The following is a 13,787-nucleotide window of genomic DNA, read 5'->3' as shown; positions in this document are numbered from 1 at the left end:
CAACAGGACACCAGGACTGGGCCAGCAGCTCTCCCTGCCGCCTCCCTGCTCCCCTCTGCAGGTGGCACCGTCAGGCCTCCCGGCGCCCACTGCTCTGTAGAGCCCAGGGCTCTCGGAGTTCCCAGCACCGAGCCAGGCTCCCCAGTTCCACAGTGAGTGAAAAGACAATCCCTGCCACCACAGGGAAGAGCATGAGGTCTGGTCAGAGAAAACCACAGAAGCAGAAGAGCAAAGGCGCGGGCAGGGAGAGCGCAGGAAGGAGGCCTCGTCCTGAAGGAGGGAAGGGTCAGGCAGACAAAGCAGCGGGGGCGGCCTTCCAACCCGAGCTGGGCTCTGCACACACCTCGGCCTCTCAGCTGGCACCCGCGCTCGCCCGCTCCCCTCCCCACCCCACTTGGCACAGGGTCACAACTCCGCTCAGAAAGACCCTCGGTGGTTGCTGAAGGAGTATGGCGTGCCACTTGGTCATGCCCGCTACATGCTCCACCGCCACCTTCTGGCCCTGATGGCCCAACTTCCCCGCAAACTCACCTGTGCACACGCAAACACACACTCTCACTGGCTCGCAGACACACACAGCCGTCAAACCCTGCCGGCCCTCCCTCCCGGCCTGGCGGATGCTCCCCTCTGCACGCTGTGCTCCTCTCACCCTGTCTGAGCGCGGATCACCCCTAGTGGGGCGTGTGGCTGTGAGCGTCTGCCTGCTGAAAGCCAATTACCTGCCAGCCCCCACACCAAATCTCCAGCTGTAGGTAGTCGTCGGAATTCCCCACTGAGATGAGTCCCTCTCTCCCACGCTTCCGTTTTACAAAAGAGACACTTCTTCAAGCCTAATTTACGTTAAGACTACTGTATTGCCTGGGCCCCCTTCCCTATATTTCGCTTCTTGGGGGATGGAGTTTCACACTCACATGTTGTGAGCTCCACCCACAACACTGGGTCAGGAAAAGGTTGTTCGTGGGATGGATGAGAATGAGATGGCGCCTTGGAAGGGAGGGGGTGAGATGGGTGGGAGGGGGTAAGCCCTCGGGCAGACAAGGCTTCCACCTAGAGGTGGCGAAGTGAAGACGAGCCTGAAGCCTCTCGGGGCCTCAGTCTCCCTGTCTGAAGGATGTCTGCTCCTATATCAAACGAGAAAACGCAGATAAAGCACACTCTGCAAAGGGAAGCACTCATGAGATCTATTATTATGGTGGCTTTTATTATTGTCACTGAGACAGAAGACCAGGCTTTATCTACAAAGAACTGCTGGGAGAGAAGTCAGACAAAGCTGTTAGGACGCGTGCTGCGACACCAAACCACGTCGCAGCTGGCCACGCCAAACGGTCTTTTCAGCAAACAGTGAACTATTTCACCAAGTGCCGGCCACACGACGGGGCATATCGCCCTCGTTTTCTCTCTCAGCTCGTTGGCTGAGCCGCTCTCAATGCCAGGACAGAATAGTCTTTCAGTTCTCTTAGTTTCTGTGGTTTGTTTTTATTTAACATGTTAATTTCACATACTGCAGGGTAAAGAAAGAAAGAAAGTTGCTCAGTCGTGTCTGACTCTTTGGACCCCCTGGACTGTAGTCCGCCAGGCTCCTCTGTCCATGGGATTCTCCAGGCAAGGATACTGGAGTGGGTTGCCATGCCCTCCTCCCGGGGATCTTCCCAACCCAGGGAATGAACCCAGGTCTCCTGCATTGCAGGCAGATTCTTTACCATTTGAGCCACCAGGGAAGCCCACAGTAGGCTAAGTATATACCGATAAAAACCCACTTACAGGATTGTGAATGAAAGAATATTTTCTAGTGGCAAGAAGGCAGCAGAAAAAAATCAAAAAGTAGAAAGCCAATACTAGAAACTTGGTCTGGAAGAAGCTGCTGATTCCATGGCCTCATGTGTGAGCACCAGAGTGACCCACAGGCTTGCCTGACTCACTCATCATCATGGGTGTAGGCTCAGGCCCTGGGGAAATGGGGAGCATTCCCTGGTGGTCCAATGGCTAAGACTCCACACTCCCAGTGCTGGGGGCCTGGGTTTGATTCCTGGTCAGGGAACTAGATCCCATGTGCTGCACCTAAAGATCCCGCAACTAAGACTCAGCACAGCCAAATAAATATTTTTTCATGTTCAAAATGGACATAGGAGTGTGCTGAGGGCACAGAGGCCATTCTAACCCTTATCAAAGAAAACACCCAATGGAAGAAACATTTGCAATCACACACACCAGAGTCGATCAGGTTCTGGGACCTCCAACATGGCCATCTCTCGGGTGTGGGGTGATTAAGAGGCTGGTCCCAGCCCCAAAACTTCAGAGTCCTAATGGTTACACTGTCTCCAAAAGAGGGCCTCTTTGTCGAGCTGTATTCTTGTTCAGTTTCTCCTCTTTAAACACAGCCTGAAAGAACACAGTTTTCTGTTTCCACTAGAAATGTAAACTGAAAAGCCCACCTCGGACTTCCCTGGTGGTGCAGTGGCTAAGACTGCGCACCCCAGGCAGAGGGCCAGGGTTCCATCCCTGAACCAGACCCCACCTGCCGCAACTGGGAGTTCACACGCCACAACTAAAGACGCCGCGTGCCGTAACTAAGACCCGGCTCAGCCAGATAAGTCAATAAATATTAAAAGTAAAAAATCCATAAGCATACGGATGACGGCAATGACACCTCCCTGACAAGGAATCAGTGGTGAATGGGCACAAAGGGGGTGTCCAACCATACTCCCTTCCACACAAGACCTGTGCCCCAAATCTCTCCCCAACACTGCTCTGGGGGACCCCGGGTGACCAGAGTTCAGGAACCGGGGCTCTGACTGGATGGAAGGCGTGGCAGAAGGGAAAGGCAGGTCCCTTTTCCTCCTCTCCTCACTTCCAGCCCAGCGGAGGCCATTCACTCCACCTCTGCGGGCTGCCACCTGACCTCCATGAGACCTCTGATCATCTGGGAGCCCGGGCCCAGCGCAGCTGTCTGAAGGGCGGGCGCTTGGCTTTATTCTTCTTGGGCCTGAGCCAGCACACGTAAGTGCTCAGTAAACATCATGGGGTATCCCCAGGGCATGGGCTGCGCCTCTGTGTGGGGTCTGCCCTGGCCTGGAAGACTGCTGCAAAGGTGATGACGGTCTGGTCTCAGTGGAGCCTGACGCCACCCCCACCCCCCGCCAGCTCCCAGGAAGGCCTGTCTGGTCCTGCGCCTGCCCACGGAGGACCCCGTCAGAGGAGCCAATCCACACACTCCTTTGAGGCCCAGCCCTTCCGCCCTTCCGGCACCCTCCGGCCAGGCTGCTCTGGGTCGCTGCAGGCCTCACTACAATGAGCCTCCGAGCTAGCGCCAACTCTGGCCATCCCCTGCAGAAGCAGTCAGGCAGGCTACGCGGGTTGCTTCACTCCTCAAGAACTGCTAGAGAGCCTGTCTCTCATGAAGTGGACTTGCCCAACCAGTCACCCTTTAGCTCAACAGATGATTACCAGCACCTAAGGCTGATGTTCAGTCACTAAGTTGTATCCGATTCATGCAACCCCACGGACTGGAGCGCGCCAGGCGCCCCGTCCATGGGATTTCCCAGGCAAGAATGCCAGAGTGGGTTGTCATTGCCTTCTCCAGGTCATCTTCCTGACCCAGGAGTCAAACCCATGTCTCCTGTATTGCAGGCAAATTCTTTACCACTGAATCAGCAGGAAAGCACACCCAAGGATAAATTAAAACCGACACAGTCCCTGCCTTAGTAGACACAGTCCACACAGTGGGGGACAAATACCATCAATCGAAGACTCCCACCAGCACAAAATTACAAACTGGTATGTAGAAAAGCACACGGTCTCCCCCAAGGCGGTAACAGAAAAGCTGGGCCAGTCTGTCAGGGTAGCGATGTGCTAGCTGAGATATGAAGAGCAGCCGGGATTAACCAGAGATGAAGAGGGAAAAGGACACTCCAGACAGACCATAAAGAGCACGTGCAAAGGCCCTGAGGCCAGGGAGAATGTGCAAGCTACCGAAAGCAGGGCCTAGGGGCTGTGGGGCAGAGAGACAAGTCTGGGAGGTGCAGGCTACTGGGGTGTCAAGGGCAGGGCAGGGCAGGGCAGGGCAGGGGCCCGATCCAGTCCACAGACAGTGGAAGCCAGGCACCACCATCCCCTGCTTTCAGCCAGTGTGCACAAAAGGAGAACCGACTCTGTGTCAGCCAGGCCAGAACCCAGCCAGTAGATCGTTTCTACGATCAACGCTGCAGGAATCCTGCCCAGCAGGCAGGGCGGCTGGCGATCCAAGGAGGAGGCTGTCTGCGGTCATCTGTAACCTCTACTCCCCCCATTAGCAAGTGGCAGTAAGAACTGGGATGGCCGTGCCGGGCCTGCGTGCAGCAGCAGCCGTGGGGCCTGTGAGCCAGCACATCTCCCTTCCTCCCCCACGTCTGCGTCAGCCCCTCTCTGGGCAAGCGGACACCCGTCAGGCCCTTTTGTCTCAGGCTGATTTGTAGGCCAGGCACAGACTCCTGTGTCCCATTTTACCAAGCCACCTTCTTCCTTCCAACCCTAAGTCACTCTAGTTAAAAGCAGGACATGTACCCCAAAGTCCCAGCCACGACAGCCCTTTGAGCTGGAGCTCCAGTTTCTCGGCTTCCCCTCATCCTGTCCTGCCTCTGTCAGAAAGGCCGTGCCAATCTCCCCTCCCAGGATACCCCCTGCCCTGTCCACGCAGCTGTCTCCAACACACCCAAGCAAGTCAGCCGCCCCTCCTCCAGCTTGGACCTGAGCCGCCCTGGCCTGAGCAGAGTCCGAGCTCCCTCTGGGCTGGGCGAGGCCCGCTCATTCCTCCGTCAGCCTCTGGAAGCGCTGAGGAGCCACGCCAGCAGGGAAACTTGCTGACCCCTCATGAAGATAATGAGGAGGCTTCTCCACCCCCCCATCCCCCTTCCATGGAGACAGGATTAAAACAATAAAACTAAAACGTAGGGCTTCCTTGGAGGCTCACTGATAAAGCATCTCCTGCCAAGGCAGGAGACACAGGTTCGATTCCTGATCAGGGAAGATTCCACATGCTATGGAGCAAGTAAGCCCCGGAGCCGCAACTACTGAATCCACATACCACAACTACTTAAGTCCACAGCCTAAAGCCCGTGCTGCGCAACAAGCCTAGCCTCCACGTTCTGCGACTAGAGAAAAGCCAGGGCAGCAAGGAAATCCCAGCACAGCCAAAACCAACTCTGTAAAAACACAACCAAGCGGTTCTCTCCCCACTAGACTCTGCAGAGCCCACTGCCGAAGCAGCATGAGTGAGGCTTAAAGCAGATGCGACCCCCACGGCTGTAGCGCCTGGCCGCTTCACAAACAAGCAAACTCCCAGATGGGAAGCCACAGAGCAGCGCAGAGGCCGGGGAGGGGGTCAGAAGAGCGCGTCGGCGTGCGCTTGCTGGCTGCGACCTCGGGCAAGTGACATAAGGCCTCTGGGCCTCAGCTGACCGCTTCATAAAGGCAAGGAGGAGACCAACCAGGGTGACTGGGAGAATGAGCTGAGCCAACTAAATGCCTGTCCTGCCCAGTCCTTGGGTGCCTGCACGGACTCGAGGCCCTCCCAGACCTCCACATCTGACCGCCCTCCTCAGCTTTATACTTTTCAGAGCGCAGACGCCATCACTCCACTGCGCACATGTCTGTGCATTTCTGCATGTCTGTGGTTCCCAAGTGGCTCAGTGGTAAAGAATCCGCCTGCCAGTCCAAGACAGGCAGGCTGGATCCCTGGGTCGGGAAGATGCCCCTGGAAAAGGAGACGGTGACCTGCTCCAGTACTCTTGCCTGGGAAATCCCATGGACAGAGGAGCCACGGTCCACAGGGTCGCAAAGAGTCAGATGCAACTTAGCAACTACAGAACAACAGGCCCCTCCTTAGACCCTCAGCTCCCTGAGGCAGGGGGTCTTCAGGTTCACAGGTATAACCTGCTGCCTGGAAAGCACCTGCCCAGAGAAGATGCCCAGTAAAAACACCTGAACGAACAGCACGATGAAGGCACCCCGCACACTCGTCTGCCACTGAGGGATCCTGACGCTCCAGCCCCGCGAAGCCGACAGAACAAGTACAGAGTGTTACTCCCAATCTGCAGATGGGAAACTGAGGCACAGGAAGCGCTGCACAACTAAGGTCACTGGAAGAATACCTAGGGGCCCGAACATGGGAAACAGGCACCCTGACGGGGCTTCAAAGGAGAACGAGGCCCTGCAACCAGCGTCCCAAGGAAGAATATCAAGCAGCTTTCTGACGGAGTGCTGGCTGTTCAGGTCAGGTCAAGGTGGAGGAGACCCAAAACGACTCCTTGGAGTGGGGATCACGAGGCCTCTCACCTGGGTCGTGACTGGGTCTGCTGGCGCAGCCTGAGGCACCAGAGAGTGGACACTCTATCCAGTGCGTGCGTGTTAGGTCGCTTCAGTCACATCTGACTGTTTGCAATGCTGTGGACCACAGCTCACCAGGCTCCCTCGTCTATGGGATTCTCCAGGCAAGAATACTGGAGTGGGCTACCCTGCCCTTCTCCAGGGGGTCTTCCCGACCCAGGGATCGAACCCAAGACTCTTATGCACTGGCAGGCGGGTTCTTTACCACTAGTGCCACCTGGGAAGTGCACTCTATCCAATTCAGTTCAGTCCAGTTCAGTTCAGTTGCTCAGTCATGTCCGACTCTTTGCGACCCCATGGACTGCAGCACGCCAGGCTTCCCTGTCCATCACCAACTCCCGGAGTTTACTCAAACTCATGTCCATTGAGTCGGTGATGCCATCCAACCATCTCATCTTCTGTCATCCCCTTCTCCTCCTGCCTTCAATCTTTCCTAGCATCAAGGCCTTTTCCAATGAGTCAGCTCTTTGCATCAGGTGGCCAAAGTATTGGGGTTTCAGCTTCAGCATCAGTCCTTTCAATGAATATTCAGGATTGACTTCCTTTAGGATGGACTGGTTGGATCTCCTTACAGTCCAAAGGACTCTCAAGAGTCTTCTCCAACAGCACAGTTCAAAAGCATCAAGTCTTCAGGACTCAGCTTTCTTTATAGTCCAACTCTCACATCCACCCATGACTACTGGAAAAACCCTCTTCAGTACATCTGATCAAAGATGCTCACTCACTTCCCCAATCAGCTGATTGGGATTAAGAACTAGGCATGGGAAAAGTTGTTTTAAAGCTTAAAGTTAGGGCAGAAGAGACAAAACTTACATGTTCTTTGCATGACTGGGAGCCACATAGTCAACAAAAACCAGGTTGATGCAGGTCACTAAGAGAGACAGCCAGGATCTCTGGATCTTACAGGATGAGCCAGATTTACTCTAAAACCCGACTCTCCACCCCCATCCACCGCCAAGCTACACCGCATTAGCATTTGAGTGAGATACAGAGACTAGAGATGACTTTGGAGGGAAAAACAAGGGAGGAAAGGACAAACAAGCGTCCCAAGCCCTGAGCCGCCATTCCAGACACATGATGCTGTGGGCGGGTTCCCAGGGGGCCACCTGGAAGAGCAGAAACTGCAGGGCTCTGCAGGCAGACAGAAGTGGGTGCAACTCCATCTCTGCACTCACCAGCAATGGGACTTCAGCAAGTGAGTAATACTTCATCTCTCTGAGTCTCTGTTTCCTGTTTGTAAAATGGGAATAAAAGCTTCTCGGACAGTGGCACACTTTAAAAAGAAGTGAGGCGCAACTAAGCTGTGTGCCACAACTACCAAGCCTGTGCTCTGGAGCCTGCAAGCCGCAGCCACTGAGCCCATGCGTCTAGAGCCTGTGCTCCACAGCAAGAGAAGCCGCCGCAAAGAGTAGCCTGTGGACCACAGCGAGAGGGGCCCCGCCAGCCACAGCTAAAGCAAGCTGCGCGCAGCAACGAACGCCCAGCACAGCGCAAAATGAGCAAAATAAAAATAAATATTTTTTAAAAAGAAACTTACAACGAAGGGGAAAGGAAGGAAGCACTCCGTGAGTGCTGGGCAGACTCATTACCACTGAGCCCAGTGCTCTCCTCCCATTACCACTGCTCCTTGGGTCTGGGGGCCACGTAAGGTACAGGGGGGACAACTCCCGGTGGAGCTGAGGGGAGACCCCACCAAAGAGGCCTCTGGGACAGACAGCGTTCGTCGGGAGGTCACAGCATGAGGTTCTGGCCATGGGGTCTGGGGTGGGAGAGGCGGGAACACACAGAAAGAAAGGATGCAAGCAGGAAAGAGAAGACGGTAAAGGCTGAGGGCGGGCTACAGAACTGGCAAGTGCCGCAGGGCTCGGGGAGGACCAGCCCCAAAGACAGGTCACACGGGTTAAGGTCAGCAAGGCGGCTGGCAAACTACAAGAGCACCTGGGACAGAGGCGGCAAGGAACACAGGTGCACTTCCGGGGGGCCACAAGAGGAGAGGCAAAGGGGGCCTGGGAGAAAGAAAAATCAACGAGATGCTGATGGAGGGGAAAAAAATCACTGTTAGAGGGAGAACTATCCACTCCTCAGATTGACAAGATTTAGATTCAGGGTCAGCAGCGACTATATGGGGAGAAGACATCACAGATGTGGCTGAGTAGGGAGCAGAGCGGGAATAAGGCTGATAAGAAAAACCCAGACAGGCCTGGAGGCAAAGGAAAAACACCCCACATTCCACAAACTCACTGGCCACCAGCTTCACTCATCTTCAACTGGCCATTCACATTCCAAGGGTGCCCTACACCTCAATCCAGCCAGCTCAGGGCCTCCTGATCCAGAGGGGGCTCCCCTACTGCCCCCAAACAGAAACTATCTTGGAATTAGATCCATGCTTCCCCGGTAATAATCGTGAACTTTGGGGAGGCCCTCAGCTAGACTGGAAACGCCTGGTAGGTCTGGGTCGACAGGAATCCGTGGTGCAGCGCTTCACTTAGCAAGTGTGAACGGTTGACAGGATTATCCAAGGAAGAAAGTCTGGCCATGTCATCATTCAACAAACATACTGAGAAAGGAACAGGAAAAACCACACCAGGCAATGAATGCCCTGAACTTGTCAGAGACCAGGAGACCCACGCTGTGGAGCTCCCTACCCTCAAGGCCCAGATCCCTGGCCAAATGGAGAGAAGAAAGGCTGTCTGTGAAGGGTTCTGGGTGGTGTAACTCCTCGGTCCTTGCTTCCCGGGTTTACCTGCCACCCCCTGGGTGCTGAGCACAGAGGCAGGGGCGCTGAGCAAGAGGCCTGCGCCTGGTCGAATGGGGACAATGCAGAGAGACCCACAGACTTCTGTGGACCACGACTGGTGCCAACGGGTGGTGTCAGGGAGGCACACTGCTGCGTGACGGGGGTTAGGACAGGTAAGCAGGGAAGGCCTCTCAGAAGAACACGTGAGCTGCCACCTGAAGGGAGCCAGGCTTTGGCGGCATCAAAGGAAGAAACAGGGACGGACGCTTCAGAAAGGAGGAACAGCCTGCAGGACACCAGAAGGACAGACAGAGCTTAGGCTATGGGAGGAGGAGAAAAACCGCAAGAAGGGCTGCGGTGTGGATGCCAGACTGGGGAAGAGGCAGGAGAGGCTGACAGGCCTACCTGACCACCAGGGATTCCTGCAGCGTGGCGGGGAGGTGGTGGTGTTGGTGGGGGGAGGGGATTAGGACTTTAGTCTAAAGGATTCTAAGCAGGTGAATCACATGACCGGATTCAGGTTTTCACACAGGACCTCACAGCAGCCTTTCTCTAAAAACCACTGCCTTTCTCTAAAGCTAATCCTTCATCGGTAAAGAATCCCCTCTCTTTGTTGTGTGGATAAGCACAAGTTAGAAATTATTTAATAAACTCTAAAGCACTCAATTAACATTAGCTACTGTCATCAAAGTGCAAATTAAGGCAAGTGTCATTTGGATCAGAAGCTTTAAAAACCAGAGGCATTTCATCATTAAATGAGCCTATGTGTGTTTCACCCCCCCCCCCATACCCTAAAACGTAGCGACTGGCTAGTAATAATAATATGCAACATCTGCAGGGCACTTAATAGCTTACAGAGCACTTTTATATCTGTTATTTAATAACCATGGGTCTCCAGTGCTTTGAATTTAGTGACAGTGTTACAAATTGGCTAGTTCTGGCAATATCTAGCAAGTAGGCACCATCTCTCTCCATGGATCAGGTGACCAGTCATGACAATCTGCCTAAGAGCTCTTCCGGGGTTGGGCATTCTCACCGCCGTCATCACTACTTCCAAATGTCCCAATCTGCCAGAGAAGTAAATAATGGTCCTAATTACAGGATCACTGAGTGATACTGATGTGACAAGCATTGCTATAAGCACTTGACATGCTTAATTTTCACCTGATCCCAATATTTTTTAACATTCCCATTTTCCAAATAAGGTTACTGAGGCATGGAGAAGATAAGGGCGTCATCCAAGGACACTCAGAGGAGTAAGACCCAGAGCCAAGATCTGAACACGTGATAATGTGACCCTGTATCCTCACTCTGAATCCCAGCGCTGTGCTAGATCATTCTGGCAAACTGCACACAATTCGGTGCTTGGTACGACACAGAAATTCAGCAAATAAGGGCAGCTGTTATCAGCAGGACATGGGTAGTTTCTAGGTCCCACGAGAGTGTCACCTCCAGGAGAGCAGCGACCTTGTTAGTCTGGGTGACTGCTGCGCTCCCAGCACCTGGCCCTATGCACATTTGAAGGATGGATAAATGAATGAACGTGCCTCCCAGAAGGCAGGGCTGCCTGTGCATGGCTCTTATTTCAGGTCTGTGTCGCGCCACTGACACTGCCCCTCGGTAAGAGCATCAGGCTGATCTGAGGCACAACAAGGAGTCCGGAGACTTGAGACCCCCACCTCCCTTTCACAGCGCAGGGGTGGCGGAAGGGGCTCCCAAGGGAAGAGACGAGTCCGGGCTCGCAATGCCGGGGGGTCCCGGCTCCGGCGGGGCTCTGCCCTGCACGGCGGCGGAGATGCTGGCCGCCGCGGCGCTGGGACCCGACAGGAGACAAAGACCCGCGGGGCCGCCGCACCCGCAAAAATGCTGGTGCCCCTCGCCCACCTCCCCGGGAGGCAGCCGAAAGCTGCCATGCCTCACCCGGCCTGGAAGCTGCGGAGAATCCCGGGCGCCGGACGGAGCGGACACGCGATGCGGCCCTGCCTGCGGGGTCGCCGTCCGCAGAGGGTCGCTTCGGTGCGGGAGGCCGCGGGCCGGACCGGCCTGTCACCTTCAGGACCGCCCGCCCACTCGCCCGCTCTCCGCCGGGAGCCCTCAGCGCGAGCCGCCGCCACCCAGCTGAGCCTCCCCACGCCTAGGCCTCCCCGCAGCGCCCGCCTCGCGCCCCGCACGGCGACGCCGCACCCTCGCCCGTCTGGCCCGTACCTGCTGGGAAAGGGGGATGAGCGGGGCCGCCATCTTCCCGCGGACTCGGGCTCCGAGCGCCGGCGGGGAATGGGGCGGGGCCGCGCGCGCGCACTGGTGCGAGGGGCGGTGCGCGCGCAGCCGAGCCCAGGGGAGGGCGGGGCCAAAGCGGGGCGGGGCGTGTTCCGCGGAGCTGAAGGGGCGGGGTCGAGGGCGGGGCCGCGCGCTCCTAGCCCCAGCCGAAAGGGGCGGGGCCTGGAAGGTACGCGGACCAGGGACCTTTGAGGAATTCCTCCTACGTTCCTTCACCACCTCTTCCAGGATTTCTCTGGTCTTATGCCAAGGTCATGGCATCTGGTCCCATCACTTCATGGGAAATAGATGGGGAAACAGTGGAAACAGTGTCAGACTTTATTTTGGGGGGCTCCAAAATCACTGCCGATGGTGACTGCAGCCATGAAATTAAAAGACGCTTACTCCTTAGAAGAAAAGTTATGACCAACCTAGATAGTATATTCAAAAACAGAGACATTACTTTGCCGACTAAGGTCCGTCTAGTCAAGGCTATGGTTTTTCCTGTGGTCATGTATGGATGTGAGAGTTGGACTGTGAAGAAGGCTGAGCGCCCAAGAATTGATGCTTTTAAACTGTGGTGTTGGAGAAGACTCTTGAGAGTCCCTTGGACTGCAAGGAGATCCAACCAGTCCATTCTGAAGGAGATCAGCCCTGGGATTTCTTTGGAAGGAATGATGCTAAAGCTGAAGCTCCAGTACTTTGGCCACCTCATGCAAAGAGTTGACTCATTGGAAAAGACTCTGATGCTGGGAGAGATTAGGGGCAGGAGGAGAAGGGGACAACAGAGGATGAGATGGCTGGATGGCATCGCTGACTTGATGGACGTGAGTCTGAGTGAAATCCAGGAGATGGTGATGGACAGGGAGGCCTGGCGTGCTGCGATTCATGGGGTCGCAAAGAGTCGGACATGACTGAGCGACTGAACTGAACTGATGCCAAGGTTGATGGCAACCCACTCCAGTACTCTTGCCTGGAAAATCCCATGGACGGAGGAGCCTGGAGGGCTGCAGTCCATGGGGTCGCTGAGGTCGGACATGACTGAGCGACTTCACTTTCACGCATTGGAGAAGGAAATGGCAACCCACTCCAGTGTTCTTCCTTGGAGAATCCCAGGGACGGGGGAGCCTGGTGGGCTGCCGTCTATGGGGTCACACAGAGTCAGACACGAGTGAAGTGACTTAGCAGTATGCCAAGATCCCTTAGCCCTCCAGGTTCCTGCCGATTCTGGGCCCTCTGCAAGGGATGCCGTTGCCATTCCGTGCGCCTGGCAAAAAGGATCCTCACGCTTCCCAACAAGGCGCCCTGTCCCAGCATAGGATGTGTGTGTCAGTGTGTGTGTATACACACCACCCTTCCCAACAGCTGTTCCTAGGATAGGGGTCTGTATGTGTGTGTGTACACCACCCTTCCCAACAAGGCGCCCTGTCCCAGGATAGGGTGTGTGTGTCAGTGTGTGTGTATACACACCACCCTTCCCAACAACTGTTCCTAGGATAGGGGTCTGTATGTGTGTGTGTACACCACCCTTCCCAACAAGGCGCCCTGTCCCAGGATAGGGGTGTGTGGTGTGTGTGTGTATGTGTGTGTGTGTGTGTGTGTGTGTGTGTGTGTGATATGAGTGTCAGCTAAACTGGGTTGCAATATTTTCACCTCTCTGCACCGCAGCAGCACCCACAACGCCTGGGATTATTTCCCAACTGCCACCTTCTGGATGTGTGGCCTTGGCAAGTAGCCTCTGTGCACCCCCAATCCCCTCTTCTGAAAGGAGGAAGTGGTAGTATGTATTTACTATCATTCTACCTCCGCACTGCACCCTGCACAGAGCAGGCGTTTGATGTTTGCCGGAGGACAATTACTGGAGAGGCATTTATTTCTTTAGACATGTGTTGCCTTCGTTTTGCTATGGACACCTGCTCATCTGTGGCTCAAACGGTAAAGAATCTGCTTCAACACGGGATAACAGAGTTCGATCCCTGGGTCCGGAAGATCCCCTGGAGGAGGGTATGGCAACCCAACTCCAGTATTCTTGCCTGGAGAATCCCGTGGACAGAGGAGCCTGGTGGGCTACAGTCCATGGGGTCACAAAGAATCAAACACAGCTGAGCGACTAACACTGTCTTTCTACTCATCATTAGCTGATTTCCACTAAAATGATGACGAAGGAAGGTTCCCCTAGGAGCTTACCACAGTGACACAAGGCTTCTTCAGCACAGGTTCCCCTTCTGTGGTCTCTCTTGTGACAGCGGCACTTCTCAGCAGTTGAGCTGGAAGGTCGAGCAATCCTGAGGTAGTGAGGGCAGAGCTTCCGGTCCACCTCCTCCACTCTGAAGTCTCACAAGCTTCCTGCTTAAAGGTCTTCAGCAACTTGATGTACCTCATGCCACTCAAATGAGCACAACATGCTTTGTGACTCATTCAACAAACTATTCAC

The 13,787-nt window shown here is 55.0% G+C and overlaps 1 protein-coding gene across 16 annotated transcripts in view; it reads right to left on the bottom strand.

Annotated features, from left to right (window-relative positions):
* The window catches only part of EPS15L1 (epidermal growth factor receptor pathway substrate 15 like 1), a 106,439-nt gene extending 95,076 nt beyond the window's left edge, over window positions 1-11,363 (bottom strand). For 15 of the 16 annotated variants that reach the window (XM_042249721.2, XM_060416222.1, XM_042249722.2 and 12 more), the window contains exon 1: window positions 11,303-11,363. In XM_042249721.2, coding sequence (XP_042105655.1) covers window positions 11,303-11,335 — 33 coding nt within the window. In that variant the 5' untranslated portion in view covers window positions 11,336-11,363. Of the gene's footprint in view, window positions 1-7,535; window positions 7,591-11,302 lie in introns of all 16 variants that reach the window. The other variant, XM_060416221.1, reaches the window with a different exon arrangement.
* Window positions 11,364-13,787: the final 2,424 nt, after the last annotated feature.

This window comes from Ovis aries, chromosome 5 (genome assembly GCF_016772045.2).
Source record: "Ovis aries strain OAR_USU_Benz2616 breed Rambouillet chromosome 5, ARS-UI_Ramb_v3.0, whole genome shotgun sequence".
Taxonomy (NCBI): domain Eukaryota; kingdom Metazoa; phylum Chordata; class Mammalia; order Artiodactyla; family Bovidae; genus Ovis; species Ovis aries.
Note: the sequence above shows the minus strand (reverse complement) of the source record. Positions and strands in the feature narration are given on the sequence as shown.